General features: G+C 33.0%; 1 protein-coding gene across 1 annotated transcript in view; it reads left to right on the top strand.

Annotated features, from left to right (window-relative positions):
* Positions 1 to 18,912, top strand: part of LOC141836388 (transcription initiation factor TFIID subunit 2) — a 66,838-nt gene that overhangs the window by 35,265 nt on the left and 12,661 nt on the right. Inside the window, exons 12-19 of the mRNA XM_074723869.1 lie at positions 5,618 to 5,715; positions 5,808 to 6,146; positions 6,231 to 6,318; positions 7,102 to 7,227; positions 7,303 to 7,359; positions 14,953 to 15,032; positions 15,142 to 15,184; positions 17,215 to 17,301. Coding sequence (XP_074579970.1) covers positions 5,618 to 5,715; positions 5,808 to 6,146; positions 6,231 to 6,318; positions 7,102 to 7,227; positions 7,303 to 7,359; positions 14,953 to 15,032; positions 15,142 to 15,184; positions 17,215 to 17,301 — 918 coding nt within the window. The remainder of the gene's footprint in view (positions 1 to 5,617; positions 5,716 to 5,807; positions 6,147 to 6,230; positions 6,319 to 7,101; positions 7,228 to 7,302; positions 7,360 to 14,952; positions 15,033 to 15,141; positions 15,185 to 17,214; positions 17,302 to 18,912) is intronic.

Genomic DNA, 18,912 nt, shown 5'->3' with positions numbered 1-18,912 from the left:
CCCCGAGAAATTCGATCTTGGGTACTGCAATTTTGCACTTGGTCGGAGATAGGACCAAACCATGCTCCTGGCATAGACCCAGCATGATCTTCAAATGTCGGATGTGTTCCTGTTCACTTTGAGAGAATATCAAAATGTCATCAATATATACGGTGATAAAATCATCCGTACCTTGAAATACATGGTCCATTTTCCTCTGAAATACAGCTGGCGCATTCTTCAGCCCAAAGGGCATCACCAGCCACTCGAACAATCCTTGTGGACAAATGAAAGCTGTCCATTCTACTGATGCGGGGTCCATTGCAATCTGATGGAACCTGATTTTAGGTCAAACTTTGAGTAAATTTTTGAATTACTGACCTTCTTAATTATAGTGTTTATGCCCGGCATACTGTCATTAAGGGATCTGTAGTTAAAAACCATCCTTTCCTTCCCTTTTATTTCTTTTCCAGTACTTGGATCAACTGATGTTCCTGATTGAACAATCATCGCCATTGTTCTATGTCTGCTTTTACTTGGTCTGATCACTTTCAACTTAAGCAGAATATTAACATATTTCTCAAAAATGGTTTTCATAGTAGGGGTAACATGTGAAAGTGGTTTATCTTGAATTGTTATATCAGGATTAATTATGTCTAATTTACATACCACTTTGTTCTTTGCCCAGTGGAGTAAGGGGTCTTCTCCAATAAATCCCTGCTGCTTCAATTTCTCAATCAGGTTGCCATGCCTTTGCAATATTCTGGAATTGTAGGGATTACTGGCAAAGAATAGCTGTTCTTTTATCTCCACATATTCCACTTCTTCTAACTGCAGTTCTTCCATGGCATATGTTGCAATTTGATTAGTTGTGATAGAGGTAATATTTTTGTAAAAAGTTATTGTGTTTCCCTCTATCCGAACTCCTCCTTGCATACTGCGGATGAAGTTGCATCCCAGTACCATCTGTATACCTTCACCTAATGTCATATCAAAGGAATATGTGAAGGGTATACGAAATTTATTCTCACCAATTAACATATATCCTCCTTTAAGCTTCAGGCTTGCTGATTGCCTTGAGTTGACACCACTGATCATGACAGTATTTATACTTCTGTCCAAGGCTTCATCCGGGATGGATTTCTTGTCTATGCAGTATGATGTTGCTCCAGTGTCTAATATAGCATTAATAGTAAATGACTTAACTTCAGAAATTTCAAAAGTTACCCGCATATTGTATAATCTATTCACTGCCCTTCTTTGGTGATACTGTCCTTCAGTCACCTTTGACACTGTGAGTTCTTCCAAGTAGGTTAGCTGCCCTTCTGGAGGTCCTGTATAGTAAGCTGCTGCAATTCTTTAACCAGGTCCTCTGTTAGTTCCTCCTCTTGGGGCTGATTTCTTTTCATAACCCTTTCTAGTTCCATCTGCAATCTTTGTATCTCATATTGCAAATAGGAAATATAATTCAATAATTCAGGAACTAGAGTCTTATCATCAAACTTCTGTAGTGGTGGTTTTTCTACCTGTATCTCCATCTGCAAGTAATAATTTGCACATAAGGTACAAGTAGTTAACTTGCATACCTGGCAGTGATCACGAGATCTCTGACTAGTACTTCTTCCACAGAATTTGCAATTTATATACTGGGTTTTAATCTCAGTATTTATTTCCCAGTTATGGACGCATTCAAACTGCTCATTTGGCAATTCTACTTGTACTTGCCATCCTCCTTCTTGCCCAATTAAAACCATCAGAAATTCATTTGTAGGGAGTATGCTGGTAGCAGAATTACAGTGTTGCTCTGTTGCTTCAGGCACCTCTGGTGGACATAAATGTTGAATAATAGTTTCCCACTGTGGGGATTTAAGTCCCATGAGAATGGAGAAGGAATATGAAGTAGAAAATTTTGTAATGTTATATAATACATAGAACAATGGGATGAATAGTTCTTTTATAACCTTTCATAATAACATGATCTCAATAAGAACCTGATAAATTAGACTAGGCTTTCTAGAGATAGTCAAAGTATACAACAATAATAATTAAGATTTATCCCACTGGGTGGAGTCGGCTATATAGATCCTTCTACGCCATTGGGCTCTATCCCCTACTATATCATTATCTATACTTAAATAATTTATTTTATTTTATTGTTGCTAATCAAGTCTTTTTTAGTTTTTCTCTTCCTCATTCTATGTGCGTATTTGTCATAGTTTTACATCACCTAATTGGAATATTTATTGGTCGTCTAAGTACATGTTCGTACTATCTTAAACGTATCTCTCAAAGTTTTCTCTTAATAGATGCAACATTGACTTTTTCTCTAATATTCTCATTTTTTATTTTGTCCATTTTTGTATGTTCACATATCCATCTTAACATCCTTATTTATGAAACTTTTATTTTCTGCTCATGTGTTCATGTCATAGTCCAACATTCAACGCTATATAACATAGCAGGTCTGACTGTCATTTTGTAGAACTTCTCTTTAAATTTTAGAGGTACTTTATGATCATATGAAACATTCGATGTTTTTCTCTATTTCTACCATCCTGCTTATATTCAATGTAAGATGTTTCTCTCAATATCTCTATCATCTTGCAAAAATGATTCTAAATATTTAAAACTCTCAGTTCTAGATGATTCGTCATCTCTAATCTTAACAATGGTCTCATTACATCTAATATTGCTAAATTTAAATTTCATATATTCTGTCTTTACTCTATTAAGCCTAAAATTTTTTACTTCTAGTGTTTCTCGCCAAGATTCTAATTTAGCATTTATTTTTTCATGTGTCTTATTTATCAAAATAATATCATATGCAAACAACATGCATTATAGTACTATGTCTTGAATGTGTTTTATGAATTCGTCCATGATTAATATAGAAAGATATGGATTTAGAGCCGATCTTTGTTGCAATCCTATCTTTATTGGAAATGCTTTACTTAATCCATTTGAAGTCTTCACTCTGATCGTTACATCCTCATATATATCCTTAATTAGTTCCATATATGTTACGCTAACACCCATTCTTTTCTAAAATTCTCTATATAATTTCTCTCGAAACTTTATTATAAGTTTTTCTAAGTCAATGAATACCATGGGTAGATCTTGCTTTTGTTTCCAATACATTTCAATTAGTTGCCTTAGAAGATGTATAACTTCTATTGTTGACTTTTCAAGTATGAACCCAAATTGATTTTTGATCACCGTGGTCTCCTTCCTTAGTGTTTTTTCTATTACTCTTTCTTAAAGTTTCATGGTATGATTCATTAATTTAATACCCTTATAGTTTGCACAATTTTGTATGCTTTCCTTATTCTTATATAAGGGTATTAGAGTACTTACCCTCTATTGATTAGATTTTTTTCGTTTTCAATACCATATTAAATAATTTTGTAAGTCATTCAATATCTTGTTTCCCTAGGCACTTCTAAACTTCTATCAGAATATCATCTAGTTCAAAGGCTTTTTTATTTTGCTTGGTTGACTTCTAAAGTTTAAATTTTATGATAAAAATTTAAATTTCTATACTCATTTGATCTACTTAAATTATCTAAGTTAAGTTGGTCACTTAAACTTTCATTAAAAAGTTAATGAAAATACCTCTTCCACCGCTCTTTTATTTTTCTATCATTTACAAGTGTCCTATTGCATTCATTTTTAATATATCTTATTTGGATAAGATCTTTTGTCTTCCTCTTTTCCACTTTAGCTATTCTATAAATGTCTCTTTCCCCGTTTTTTGTATTTAATTTTCGATATTACCGTTCAAAAATTTCATTTTTAGCTTTATTCACTATTTTCTTAGCCTTTTTCTTGCCTTTTGTATATTTTTTTAAATTTTTCCTCGTTTTTACAAATATATAATTTCTTATAGGCTGTTTGTTTTTCCTTCACTTTCTCTTGTACTTTCTCATTCTACCGTCAAGATTCCTTACTTAGTGGTGTATGCCTGTTTGACTCACCGAGTATATTCTTGATTATTATTTTCAACTTTAATACCATCTTATCCTATGTCGTATTAGAGTCATCATATATTTCATCTAATATTTGTACTCCTACCTTCTTCTTAAATATGTTTTGCTTTTCATCCTTTAACTTCTACCACTTAATTCTAGGACTTATGTATAGTTTCCTTCTATTGATACCTATGTTGGATAGTTAAACTTTTTTCAAGAATGACCTTGTAATCTTTACAAATCTTTCTATCCCTCTTCTTAGCCATAAGAAAGTCAATTTACGATTTATTATTCTCATTTTTGAACGTGACTAAGTGTTTTCTTTTTTCTTAAAAAATGTATTAGCTAATATAAGGTAATATGCTATCTCAAAATCTAATATAATTTTTTCTTCTTCATTTCTTGTTCCAAACCCATAACTCCCATGCACCGTTTCATATTCCTCATTTTCATTCTGATGTGCCTATTTAGATCGTTTTCTATTAAAATCATTTCATTTGGCGGAATATTTTGTAATACTTCATCTAAGTCGTTCTAAAATTTTGCTTTGATATCTCCATCAAATTCTGCTTGAGGTTTATATATGCTAATTACGTTCAAGGTTTCTTACTCCACTAATATCTTGAGAGCTATAATTCTATTCTCCTTTCTAACTACTACCACAACTTCATCTTTTAACGAACTATCTATAACAATATCCACTCTATTTCTTGTTTTATTCTTTCCTGTATATCATAACTTAAAATTCGAGTTCTCTATCATTTTTGCCTTCTCGCCTACCCATTTTGTCTCTTGTACACATAAAATATTAATTCTTCTCCTAATCAACGTATGTACTACCTCCATTGCTTTATCAGTAAGGGTTTATATGTTCCATGTTTCAAATATTAGATTATTAGTTTTACTATAATATTTGTTCTTATCCAACTTATGATGAAAGAATTTTTGCTTATTTAACATTACACTTAAGTTCTCATGGAGATGTAGTGGTCCTTACTAATACGTTATAGTCGGATCCTACAACGTGAACTTTTGCATATTTATCATTACACTTGAGTTCTAGAGATGTAGTGGACCTTGCTAAGACGTTACAGTCGGATCTTGCAACGTGTTCCTTTCGGGGAACAACTTAGTATTAGCACAATAGTTTAATGGATCCATTCGTTAAACATTTGTCTTAGTTTGATATTGGCTGACAGCCTAATGCAAACCTCTTTCTTTATCCGGGTTTGAGACTGGCCATGACGGGTTTAATTCATCATGGACAGAGTTGATAGTCAAAGTATAAATAAATTAAAATTGTATTCTAGCCTTGGTTTTAAAAAAACGTATTGCAGACCCTCAGTTTTATTTTATTAGAACTGTTTCATCTTATCTAGATCTACTTTATTTGCATCAACTACTCTCATTCGTTTGCTTGTGATTTTTTGTTTGTTGTTGGTATACTGCACTGCACTGGAACTTCACCTGGACCTGTAGCCAAACATTTTTGTTACCATGAGAGGAAAATGTGTGAAGTATACTAAATATTTATCATATGTTTATTTGGTTTCAAGTACCTTGTTTAACACACTCTATCATGTGTGGATTTCTTTGGGCATAATTTAGTGGACACCATTTGTAGTATTCTCTTGATCTTTTGTATCTAGCTGTCTTTTTCTACTGTACAGTTCAGACATCTTGCTAACAAAGTCGGAAATTTGGAGCGTCCCTTCCTAAAAGAGTTCTTCCCACGTTGGGTGGAATCCTGTGGATGCCCTATATTGCGGTATAAGAAAATAATGTTTTTCCTTTTTGTTCATTCAGCTTTCTTCCTTTCAATTTCATAATCTATTATCCTACATTGATCGTTGTTTGAAGGATGGGCCTCTCTTATAACAAACGAAGAAATATGATTGAGCTAGCTGTCATTCGAGGGTGCACAGCGAAGCCAGCTTCAGCTTTTGCAGGTGGTCAAGATGATGAAAATCGAGAAAGTGACATTGGTTGGCCTGGAATGATGACTGTTCGTGTTCATGAACTTGATGGTGTGTATGATCATCCAGTTCTGCCTATGGCTGGTGAGATGTGTCAGTTGATTGAGATACAGTGCCATGCCAAATTAGCCGCAAAGCGTTTCCAGAAGCCAAAGAAAGGTTCTAAACCTGATGGCTCTGATGACAATGCTGATGGCACTTCAACTCAGGATATCCGCAGTGGGTGTGTTATTTAACGTCTCTTTGGTCTGTTATTCTGTTTACATTTTGCTTTGCGTCTAGTTTGATGAATGTTTTTCTGTTCCAGTATTGAATCACCTTTGCTGTGGGTCCGAGTAGATCCTGAAATGGAATATCTTGCAGAAACACAATTTTATCAACCTGTTCAGATGTGGGTAAGGGAATCTTCATATAAGGTTTATGATCTCTTGACTTTTCTGTTACAGGGTGAAGTATTTCTATTTCTGTAAACGTTTAATACTCAATCAGTTGGCATAATGGATGTGCTTTCTTTTAGTTTTGGAATCTAACTGCAAGTTTACTGGTCAGTTATTGCAAGGGCAGTGTAGCTTTTAGGAAAATAAATGATTCTGCCTCTCTCTCTTATTCTTAAAATTTTTGGACTGATTGATACAACTATGCTTTTGGAAGCAATTCAATTGTTTCTTGCTCATGCAAGCTCAGAGTGCATATGGGAAGATATGGAAGAAAAGGAAATGTCATATGTCTAGTATTAATTACATGTATTATTGTTCATGAAAAAAAAACTTTATAACCTATCACCGGTTTCCCAAATATTTATTTAACAACTGCTACACACTTCAATTTCAAGTTAGTATACAACAAACTGATACATGTTGACCCATGAAGTTGCTATATTCAAGAAAGATGTATGCTTATCATGATTGCTTATTATCTACTTTTCATGCCTGTAACTCCAACTTGTATATTTAATTGATGTCTTCTGTAGTTCTCCTAAATTGTTTGCGATTGTACATTTCTTTTATCAATTCACTTATCTTTTTCTTGTGTCCTACTGATGCACATTTGTTTCTGATGTTAACAACCATTAATTTCCATGAATTAGAGCATATTTTAAATCCTTATTTTTTGCAATGAACTCATAGAATCATATTTATTCACTTGCTTTTTTTTTTTCTTTTATGTATTTTTGCCAGATCAATCAATTAGAGAAGGACAAGGATGTTATTGCTCAATCACATGCAATTTCAATGTTGAAAATACTACCACAAGTTTCTTTTGCTGTTGTTAATGCTCTTAATAGCTTCCTAAATGATTCAAAGGTCATGACCACATCCCATGAATTAAATCTTATTTGTAATAAACCTATTCTTCATTTCAATAATTATTTGGTGCAGGCATTTTGGAGAGTTAGGATAGAAGCAGCATATGCGTTGGCACATACTACATCTTCGGTGACATTTCTTTTAGCTATATCATTGCTAAGTTGACAGTGGTTTTGTTCATCATTTTCCACCACATATTCTTGTCTTAACATCAATATATTTGTATCTTTGTAATTCTTTTGGATTGTTGTTTATTTCTATATAAATAAGCATACATGAACAATCATTCACTATAAACTGACCTTAGTGTTAGTGCTGTTTTTTTACATATTCAAATTAACCTCACAGATAATCTTGTACACATTTGTTCCATCATATTAGTAACTGGACTCGATATAAGGGAAGATGGTGAGGCATAGTTTAAGGATCCATTTATAAATGTCATTGCATGAATTGGTCGAGCAGTTTCATCTTGTATGAAGGTTTGAATATCTTTAATGGTCTTAAAATTGGTTTTTTGATGCAAGCCCAACACTTTTTTTGACAGCTATTTCAACCTGTATCCTTTCAGCAATTGACATAATCAGAATAAAGAAAATGCTTGCAAATACATATCAATTGCGAGCAGTGTATCATTATTAATGATGAAAGGTCTCTTGGTTACTTTTACCATGGGTTTTCGTGTTTTTTTTTTGTGTTTCATATTTTCTATTCAAGGTAAGCCTTTGAATGGTGCACAAAATTATATGCCATATTTCAACTTGGTATATGAGCTAATTATCGTCAAGTGCAAATGCTTTCAATTTAGCTCATGGTTGTGACTGTTAAATAATTCAATGAAGGCGATGTGAAGTAAACTGAAACCTGATTAGGATATGAATCAATATTTTTTTCCTTATTTTTGCTAATATGCTTCAAATTTTATTTCTTCCTCTCTCCATCCTCACAACCTCCCCTCATTTTATCTTTGCCCCTTCTGTCTCAGGTAAATATGACCACTACCTAGAATAGGGGAGTGATGATCCTTATGAGTTTAGCCAACTTCTCTAAAGCTATTAGTGAGGCAACACATGATTACCCTTGTGTTACAGTGGCAGACTATGTGACATGGAGAAGAGAGCAAAGAAAGACACAAATGATGGAGGAATGAGAAAATAATATTGAGAAATAAGAATATAAAGAATAAGATAAAATTTTGACATGAAAATGCTGATGAGTCCTAATCATCTTCTAGTCATCTTTTCAACATCATTGTCATCAAGTTATATTAGTCCCAATTATTTAGGTTTGACTACAATAGATCTTTATCCATCTGATCCTATGCCCATAGGCTTAAAATATTAGTACCAATTTAATATATTATATCATTCTATGAGTAAGATTCAATCCTTTTGAGTCATGGAGCCTGGATGTCGGACCTATGTGACTACATTTGGGCATGGTGATGCAAAAAAGTTTAAAAGTGTTAAAATAAAATAGGTCTAGTAAGATAAATCAGTTGTAGATTTAAACTTAATGCTTATGTTTTTTCTTAATTATTTTTACTATTCCTAGCAAATCTAGTGTTATTAATACGAGTCTTAGAAAACTGAGTTATTGTAGGACTTCTAAAATGGCTGTCCACATATTAGATAATTCAATACAAAATTTACTTGAAGATTCTCTCTTTTCTTTCACTAGATCAAGGCACACAATTCATATGTTGAGCCACACAAATTTATTTTCCCATCACATATGAGACCCATGAAATTGTTAATCGAGACACAACACTACTTGTGTGGTCAAGTGGTGTTGCGGTTCTTCCGTCCTCCCTATCTGGATCTACTATATTCTTCTATCATTATGCACAAATTCCCAAGAGATGTGCCCTTTCTCTCTTATACCATTGCAATCAATCCTATCTGTTGCTCACGAACAAAGCTGCCCAGCGCATTGTTTTATTGTCTTCTCTCTATATCTGATCTTACTGTTTTCAGAATAAAGAATATGAATATTTATCTACAAACCAAGCCACAGCCATTCCCCTTCATCTTCCTTGGTACGAAGTAACTAGTATGACCTTCATTCCCATTATCTTCCGCTCATTTCATGAAGAACGTCTTACATGAAAACCTATTTCTCATGATTCTTATTCCATTGAGAACCATTTTGTGATTCCTCATTCATTGCCAATTTGTGACTCCACCTCTGGTCGTTCCATGTTTTCATACCTCCTACATTAATCTGGCTGCATCTCAGTTTGCTAGTCTGATGTATTTGTGTTTTAAATCAATCTCTGCCAGTGGTTTCATACAGTAGCTGTAAAAGATACCTGGCCTTGCACAGTACAAGTGTTGGCTGGCGTTAGACAATCAATGTGGTTGGAGTAATTGTTGATTGACCACCGCCTTGCTAGTCCACATAGGCTGCATTGCCTAGAGAGAGTTGTGTATCATGACCTTCATAGAATTGGTTTGCCCTAAATAAAAACAAGAAATAGTTATTTATCTTTACCCGGTAGACGAACCAAGGGGGAAGGCCGTCTACCTCTAGGATTAGTCGGGCGAAGCTTGAATACCTCGATTATAAAAAAAAGAAATAGTTACTTATAAAAAAAAAGCAAAATTAGTGGTGGGCCTCTCTAATTTACAAACCAATTTTTGGGATTCATTGCCAAATTTCTATTCCCCAACCCAATATAAATTACTATTTAGAATCCATATTCAGTGCAAGCCAAATTACAAATTCGCAAGAGAGAAGGAATTTTACTTGTGCAACTTTTTGTTATCTTATTGGATATAATCACAATGTATTTTTGAAAGCCTTTCAGGCCTTCAATCAGAAATTGCTCCAATGTTGCACAATTCGAAAGCAAAACATGCCCAAGTTTATAGAGAACTGGAGCTCTCTTTTTCTCATTGCTCATTCCGGTTCTATCTAACAAAGTTGAATAGATTATAAATGTAAAATTTATGAAACAAAAGAAGCATACATGTGACTGAAGTCAAAAGTTAAGATTTAAATGGTGGTAAACATTTTTAATTCTAAAGATTGGGATGAAAAATTAATAAAAAATATATAAAAAGAATATAAACATGTATTAGCAATCTAATTAACTATTAAGTAAACAACTAATTATAAATTAAAAATTACAATTTATATTAAATAAAATTAATTATGTTATTATTAATAATTCAATTAAATAAGTATCAAAATTATAGTAGCATGATATGATATAGTACTAGAATTGTATCATTTCAATCCAAGATTGAAATTTCATCGTGGCTTGAGATTTTAAATTTTGGTTCTAGCCCTTATTGTTTTCACACATCACTACCCTAGCTATAACTTGTCAAATCAATGCAAAGAGGGATATTAATACTGCAATGCAAGGTAGACAATAAGGCCACATCTGTTGAAACTATTGTTTATTGCTGATGATGCTATTGGGGTCTTATGTGAAAAATAGTAAATAAACGCAGTGGGAAAAAATCCGATCCCTTCAGAGATCCATGTGAATACAATATATATGTTTGATTGAGTTGTCACTTTTGTTATGTGAATGGAACAATCTCGGTAGCAGATTCGGCAGATCTCAGCATGATCAGAATGATCGCGTCTCTTCGGTATCCACATGAACACGTCCTTTGTTCGTCGCATGAACTCAGCTTTCGGAGAAGAACCACCTTCGTTGTGCTAACAACTTGGATGGCTCGGCCAAGAGGAGAAGAGGAGACTAGAAGTGATCTCCACAAAAATGCATTGCCAAAATGACTTTTGTACTTATCTAATGAATACAAAAGGTTTTTGCCTTTTGTTCTCCTTTTCATTAATGCTCTATTAATGGGCATTAATCCTCTTTAGTGGTTGAATCTAATCCAATAAGTCTAATTCGGATTAGACTCAATCCAATAGTTGGATTCATTTGAGTCTAATTCAATGAGTCTAATTTGGATTAGATTTAATCCTATAATCTTAGGGTTCATCATATTTTAGTCAAATTAAAATAAATCCATCTCCAAATCAACATGTTTTTTGTGTATGACCCAATAGGTTCTCGTAACGTTGGCAATGTTTCTAAAATAACATTTTAGATACATAAGCAATGAGTGATATCTAGGAATGCATCATTGCTATTATAGCTGGCAATTTGGGTTAGGCCCGCCGGATTGGCCCGCGCCGCCAAGTAATTTAGGCGGGCTGGGTTGAAATTTTATCCACTCATTTTAAGATGGGTTCAGATGGGTTGACCCGCCTAGGCTTGCGACTCGCGTAGGTTGGCCCGTGGAGGGCTTGGGTTGGTCCGCGGGTTGAGAAAGTATATTTATTTATTTTAAATTTTAAAATTAAAGTAGAAAACTCAATGAATTAGTAGGTTTGATCTATTTAAATTACAATGCAAGCTTAAAAATTATAATTCAAACTTAAAAATTTCAACTTAATCAATTTAAATTATAATTCAAATTTAAAATTTTTAATATTTTAAATATATATATTTTTTAACAGGCTCGTGGGTTGACCCGCATAACCCGCGGCTCGCCTTGAGTTGGGTTGGGTTGGAGATTTTTTAACCCGCCAAGTTAGTGGGTTGGCCTGCCCCGCCCCGCCGTATGATAGACCCGCCATGGGTTGGCCCACCTCGCCATGGGTTGGCCTGTTTGACAGCTCTAATTGCTACTTAAGTGATAAGAATGTCGAGATTCGATCTAATCATTTTGTGTCTATTATCTTGTATAACTTAGTCCTTCTATGCTCGATATCTAAATTGATCCATGAGGTATAGACCGTGTCATGCTCTTATCAATCTTTATGATTTTTGATTTCCAAGAAGACTCACTTAACTAAATGAGCTCAATATTTCATATTGACTTATTTGAGCATGAACATGTATTTTAGTATTCCTACTTAATCAAGCGGTCCACAGATATCACTTCTGTTATAGGGAAAGGATAGATTCTATCTACATCACTCACATCCCTCCGCATAATTTATTGCATACCTAGTGATCAACTTTATAATCCAACTTGTTATAGGTGATGTTTGCCAATATTAAAATACATAACTCCTTATGTAGGGAATCATAGTGACTTCAGGTTTAAGGATTATTTATACTAATAATCACTATGAGAATATTTATGATACTCATATAACGATCCATGAAATATTCTCATGGTGGGTCAATTTAGTACATATTTTCTAATATATACTCATGTGTCAACTTAATATCTTATATCTATAACTTGTGAGATTAAGTCATCAGTTGACCTACATGCTAGTCTCAGCGCATTAATATGCTCTTGTATATTAAAGCTTGACTAGGAATAGTTAAGAGTAGTGTTCTATATATATCTACAACCTTTGACTATCAATTCAATCAATTGATATGTTGTAGACTAGAACCTACTATCCTAGGATATTATTATATTTATTAATTTAACACAGATCTGAAGTAAATATAATAACTATAAATTTTACCTTTTATTAAAGAAATATGATATATAAGTTCGCTTGTCAATCATCTCATAATTGGTTTTAAAAGTTAACACTAATAGACGCACACAAAAGAGTACTTCTTGTTGAATGGATGGAGTAAAGATAAATCATGGTGGAAGAGGATTAGGATTATGAAGTTCTCACTTTCACAAAGCTTGCCACAGTAGTTGCTCAGTATTGATGCTTTACATAGGGTTTGCCTGATGTGAGAACCACTCAACCTGTGAGAGGAAAGGAGCAGTATTCATTGTTGATGCGAGAAGAAGTCACCAGAGTGCTTGAGATGGGGGGTGGGCTTACGATGTTGAGATAGGATAGCATAATACCGATCTTGTCCTCAAGGGATCGTAACACTAAACTAGTTGACACTTATTGATCCTAATGTCAAATTGGGGTTATGATGTGGGACAATTAATTGATCCAGAGAGGTATAGAATACTGATTGGAAAATCTAACTCATACCAAACATTTCATTCGTTATAAGTGTGTTTAATGAATTTCTCAAGACTCCATGCTAGGAATATTGGGAGGCCCTATGAATTTAATGGATTTTAAGAATGCTCAAGGGAAAGACTTTTATTAGGGTTGTGGTCATCGTTATATTTTGGGTTACACTTTTTTTTTTTAAAGATCTTGCCACAGATAGATGATCCATATCAGGTTGCTGCATTCTTTTTGAAGGTAATTCAATTTTTTAGAACAGCAAGATGCAAAGTGTGGTAGATAGTGCAAAAACAGGTTATGACCTTAACAACATGTGAGCCCATCTAGATCAAACAATTGATGATCAAATTAGCAGATGCTTCAATATAGCCAACAGAGTTGTATTCTGAGTTGTGGCAATAAAGGTGTCATGCAGATGGCCTTTGGTTCAATATTCCATGAGAGGATAAATCATATAGAGATTGTTTGCCACCTCATTAGAGAGACCCAATGAAATTGTTATAATAAGTATTAGCAGCAATGATCAATTAATTTATCAGCTTATCAAATCCTTAAAGGGCTCTAAAGTAGTATATTTGAATGTTGAACTAATTTGAATGTTAGAGACCTAGGGACTCGGTTGTATCTATAGATTTAAATTTTAAACTTTGGTTGTATCACATATCACAAGGTGAAAAGCATAATGTTAAAATGATGAATACATATATATGCAGATGGGACTTCCGAGGGGCATAAGCTCTAATAATTTCCTCATTTCTCATACCATATAATTGAGGAAATTATATTTTTGCATTTTAGATGCTCCTCGAAAGCTTTCATGTCCACTTAATCATCTCAAACTGTGAGAAAGTTGGCTCTATTGCTTATTTATGTAACCTGCATATTGAATAGTCATATTTTGTGTAGAAGATTTGCGAACTTACTGGAAGATATATGTGCCTCCATATGGATTTGTTGATACTTTTCCACTAGTAGCTCTCATAGACAGTGCCACATCTATTATTTCCAAACATTAAGGAAACACTTGAGATTCAAACAAAATTTCCATATCTTAATATGTTGTAGTATGATCATATAAGAAGATGACAATGAAGTTAATATTCAGTTCCTTTGAAGACCAAAAAGAAGACAATATTGCATCTTTCTTTGTGTTGATTTGATGGGACAATTGAAGAACGACGATGATAACTCATCAGAAGTTGACTTTTTATAATGAAGGAGAATGGTGTAAACCACATTAAAATGTTTAAATTTTCCAGTGTCAAAATTGATCCAGTAAAATAACCAGTATTGTTTTGATTTTAGATGTACAAAGCTATTGTTTCTTTTATGTTTTTAGCAAATCTAGTTCATTATACACACTGAGGGACTAGGTTATTGTTAGGCTTATGGAATGGCCCATTCTCAATGGTTCAAATATTCAATCAATAACGTTAACTTTTATTTTAAGATTTCTCTTTGCTTTAATGCAATTGCTAATCAAAGCACACAAGAACATGATGTTTCCAGTTTTGACACATGAATTAATCTCACATTGTGTCATGATCTGTGAAATTGACAAATGAGACGCATGACCTTGCTTGTGCTGCATCCAATTGTCACAACATGCTCCCAATTCCTTGGTATATAGGATGAATATTTTCTTGCATAACTGTTGTATAGTTCTCTTGTATGATCATCTGGGTTTTACGTAGACGGTACTGGGTTCTATGGTGTGCCTTTCTTACTTATTTTTGTCTAATAATAAAAGCTTCATTTAGAAGATGAAAGTAATACACTTTGTGATGTTATACTGGTTCTTTACAGGAAACTGATTTGGCTGGATTACTGCATTTGATTAAATTCTATAAGAGCCGAAGATTTGATGCTGATATTGGTTTACCAAGGTCAGACTTCTTATTCCACATATTTCAAGTTGTAAATGCATTATGCTTGTGTGTGACATGGATTATTTATGCAATAGAATTGATGACATCTATGTTATATTGTGTATAGGCCAAATAACTTTCACGATGTTCCAGAGTACTTTGTTTTAGAGGTAATGATATGAGGTAGGAATTTACTGTAATTGCACACAATGTTCTACTTAGGTCTTTACTTTTTCTTGATAAGTGTATCAAGCAAGAACTTGAAATTTTATGCATATTATTTAAAGACATTCTTGAATTTTATGCATACTTGGTTCTTCTTCTTTGTAATAACTCTACTGCATTTTGCTAATGCATTTTCGTTTATATCACAATAATAATAAACTAATGTCTCTGTTGCACTATATATTATATTTAGTTTACCAGGTTGTTGGGATATTCAATGGCCATACATGAGTTCTATTACATTTTTGAATTACAAAATAAATATCTATCGTTGTTCATATCATGTGATTCGTTTTAGAGAAAAGATGAAATACTATTAAGCATGATTTTTTATGGTTTTGTAGCTTTTTATTGATAAATAACTTTAGTGCGCTTCATTGAATAGATTTATCTCAATCACAAAGAAATCCTACAGAAATTTCACTACCTTGGATGACTTATGACTGTATATTGGCCTAGATGATAAGGTCTGTTTGAAACTTTGCGTCCAGAATTGGTTCAACCCGTTCGTTTTATATTATGCATTACTGAAATGGGCCTTCTCATCTACTACCTTGCTGATTGACTGTCAGTTGCTTATTCCACACCACCCCATGCTACCTCCATCTGTCCATTATTAATCATACCATTTTCTTGCCCATCTTCCCTTAATGAATAGAGTTCTTCAAAGTTCACACTTCCACTTTCAATAAGATTGTATGTAATACCTGTGAGTTTGTTAGGCATCATTGTGTCTTGTTCAACCTAGTTCCACTTTTCAATCACCTATTCCTTTTGTTTCATATAATTAAGGAACTTAATTGATTCACAGAAAGAAAGTTTTTTTTTTACTTTCAGGTTCCACTTGTAGATGATCATGATCACACGAGTGAGTTGATTATTCTTCTTAAAGTCTAAAATTAGGTTAGAAGTATTTGATGTATTTCATGTCACAAAATAAGAATTCCTTCTCTTTTATTAAACTGTCCGTATGGTTATTGCTTGTGTATTTAAAATTTGTCTATTTTCGTCATTGTGTGCTTGTTTGGTGAACCCTGAAAATGTTTGTTGGATGTAACTAGATATCTCATGCCTTAATTACATGAAGAATTTAGCAAGGGCATGAGTTGAGGAATTTCAAGTCATATTTGATTAACAAGCAGGGCAGACATTTTATTTCTAGGAAGATTTGCGATCGGCTATCCTTGGGTCTGCCAATTACGATTAGAATTGACTGATTCCTCTATTATGCTGTTGTCATTTTGATATGTCAGCGACATACATATACGTTCAAAGCAGATAGTCTTCTTGCACCTTTCAGTGGTGGCACAATATCATAGGCTTTTGCTAGCCATCAAGTTGGGATCCACAAGATGTCTATGGATATGACATTTTCTTCTGAAAAGCTATTTCTCTTGACAAATGGGATGGGGACATCAAACTGTCTGGCTGAGGAATAGATGGTTATGTCAGATTATACTCTATTGCAATGATCAAATCATGAAAATTATTAATTTTCTTGTAGAGATAAATGCTATATTCATGATAACATTCTACTTTTTTAAGCATTAGTTGTTTTTTGAGTATCAACAAAAGTGGATAATACATCATAACTTATGTAATTCTGTTTTTGTCCTAAGCGCTGCACGCAGTTTTACTTTATGCTAGCAGATCTTGAGAATGTAATATATTAAGTGCCTTGAGATAATTGAGTTTCCTGAAACATATCACAGATTGTTGATTCTTCTGAATGATGAGCTTTTTGTATTATGTTATGATAAAATTGGCACATGTTTTTGTACAGTTCCATTAGACAGCATTTTATTTGACCTTTAATTCTGAGTTACTGCTCTTTTGAAGTTGTTTTCATTGTAATATTTGAACTTGGAAATTTCTTTGGTCCATTGTTTGCTAGCATGCTTTTCATATGTATTTTCTATCTACATTTTGAACATTTCACATGTTGCATTGAACATGATATCTGTTTTTCAATCAGGCCATCCCACATGCAGTAGCTCTAGTTCGAGCATCAGATAAAAAAAGCCCTAGAGAAGCAATTGAGTTTGTTCTGCAATTACTAAAGGTATCTGACACATTACTTTTATTACAGTAAAAATCTGTTGATTGTTGGGGTTGCATTATGATTTAACTGATTTGCTAGTAGTGCCAAAAGTGCTTATCCTATAGTTGCAAAATGGTCTGGTACCAGTTCAGACCAATATGAGTTTGATCAATATCAACAATGGCTGATTCAAGGTTCAAAATCTTAAGTTGTGCCGAAGTTTTGGTCTTTGAATGGATGCTGTTTCGGTATGTTATGTTTCGATGCATGGTATTGGTAATGGATTGGAGTTGAAGAAGGAATGAAATGAAGCACAAAGGAGTATGTTTTAAATCTTGTACTATGTTGGGCGAAACGGTTGAAATATATTATTCCGATAAATTATCGAAACTCGATACCATTCGGCACAAGGTTCAAAATCTCAAACCGTACCGTAGTTTTGGTCTTTAGTTGAAATCAGTATCATGTCGGCGCTCTGATGCATTGTGTCAGCGACAAATTGGAGGTTGAAGGAGGAAGGAGATGAAGCAAATGAGACATTGTCTATGCTAAGTGGTATCGAATTTCGATAATTTATTGAATGATATATTTCAATCGTTTTGTCCGACTAAAACCATGCTCAGCACAGATAATATCTCTTTTCTATGCTTCGCCTCTTTCCTTCTTCAACTCCAATTCATTATCGGCACCATGCATCGACGTATCGATATGATACCAAAACAATATCATTCAAATCAAAAATCGAAACTTCGTCACGGTTTGAGATTTTGAACTTTGATCCAATGCAATTTCATGATATAAAATTTTGTTAATTCAAATTTGATTTTATTAAAAAAAATTTGAATTCAAATTTTTCTAGTCGAGTTTTATATTTTTCATTTTTCTAAAAATTTTATACTTATAAAATTAAATAAATTTGATTGTAAAATTCAAAATTTAATTTAAATCTTAAATATAATATATTACATCCCAAAATTTGAAAAATCTTGAATCTTTTTATTTTTCGTTCATTAGTAATTGTTGTTACATGAAAGAAACAAAGTCAAATTAAATAAATTGATAGAATTTTAAATTATTTCACTATAAGAGTTATTAAATTTATAATTTTAAACTATTTAGATATTATAGACAAACATAGAGTGATAATTAATTCTAAAAGTTTTTATCAAATGTTTGTGAGTAAATTTCAAACATAATCACATAATCCCATAAATATATGCTCTTTTCAAACAAAATAACACTCTTAATGGTGAAAATCTCTTGAGCCTTTAAATTCAATATTGCTCCAACGATAAAAGTTTCAAAGTCATTCAAATTTGAAAATGTTCAATGTTGTAGAATTTGAAAGTAAAGCATGCATCAATTTATATAGGACTAGGGAAGTGCTCTTATTTTCTCGTTGCTCCTACAGAGTTTGCAAACATTACAAGTGTAAGGCATTATAAATTGAAAAAAATATACAACTTAATAATGACTAAAGCTAAAAATAAAATTTAATTGGTCGCATTTAACTTTGAAAACTAAGGTGATTAAATTAATTAGCAAATATAAAGGGGAAAACAAATATGCATTAGCAATCTAATTAATCATTATATAAATAATTAATTACAATAAAAAGATAATTAAATATTA

Source organism: Curcuma longa, chromosome 10, assembly GCF_044706935.1.
Source record: "Curcuma longa cultivar G26 ecotype Majalengka, Jawa Barat chromosome 10, ITB_CL_G26_1.1, whole genome shotgun sequence".
Taxonomy (NCBI): domain Eukaryota; kingdom Viridiplantae; phylum Streptophyta; class Magnoliopsida; order Zingiberales; family Zingiberaceae; genus Curcuma; species Curcuma longa.
Note: the sequence above shows the minus strand (reverse complement) of the source record. Positions and strands in the feature narration are given on the sequence as shown.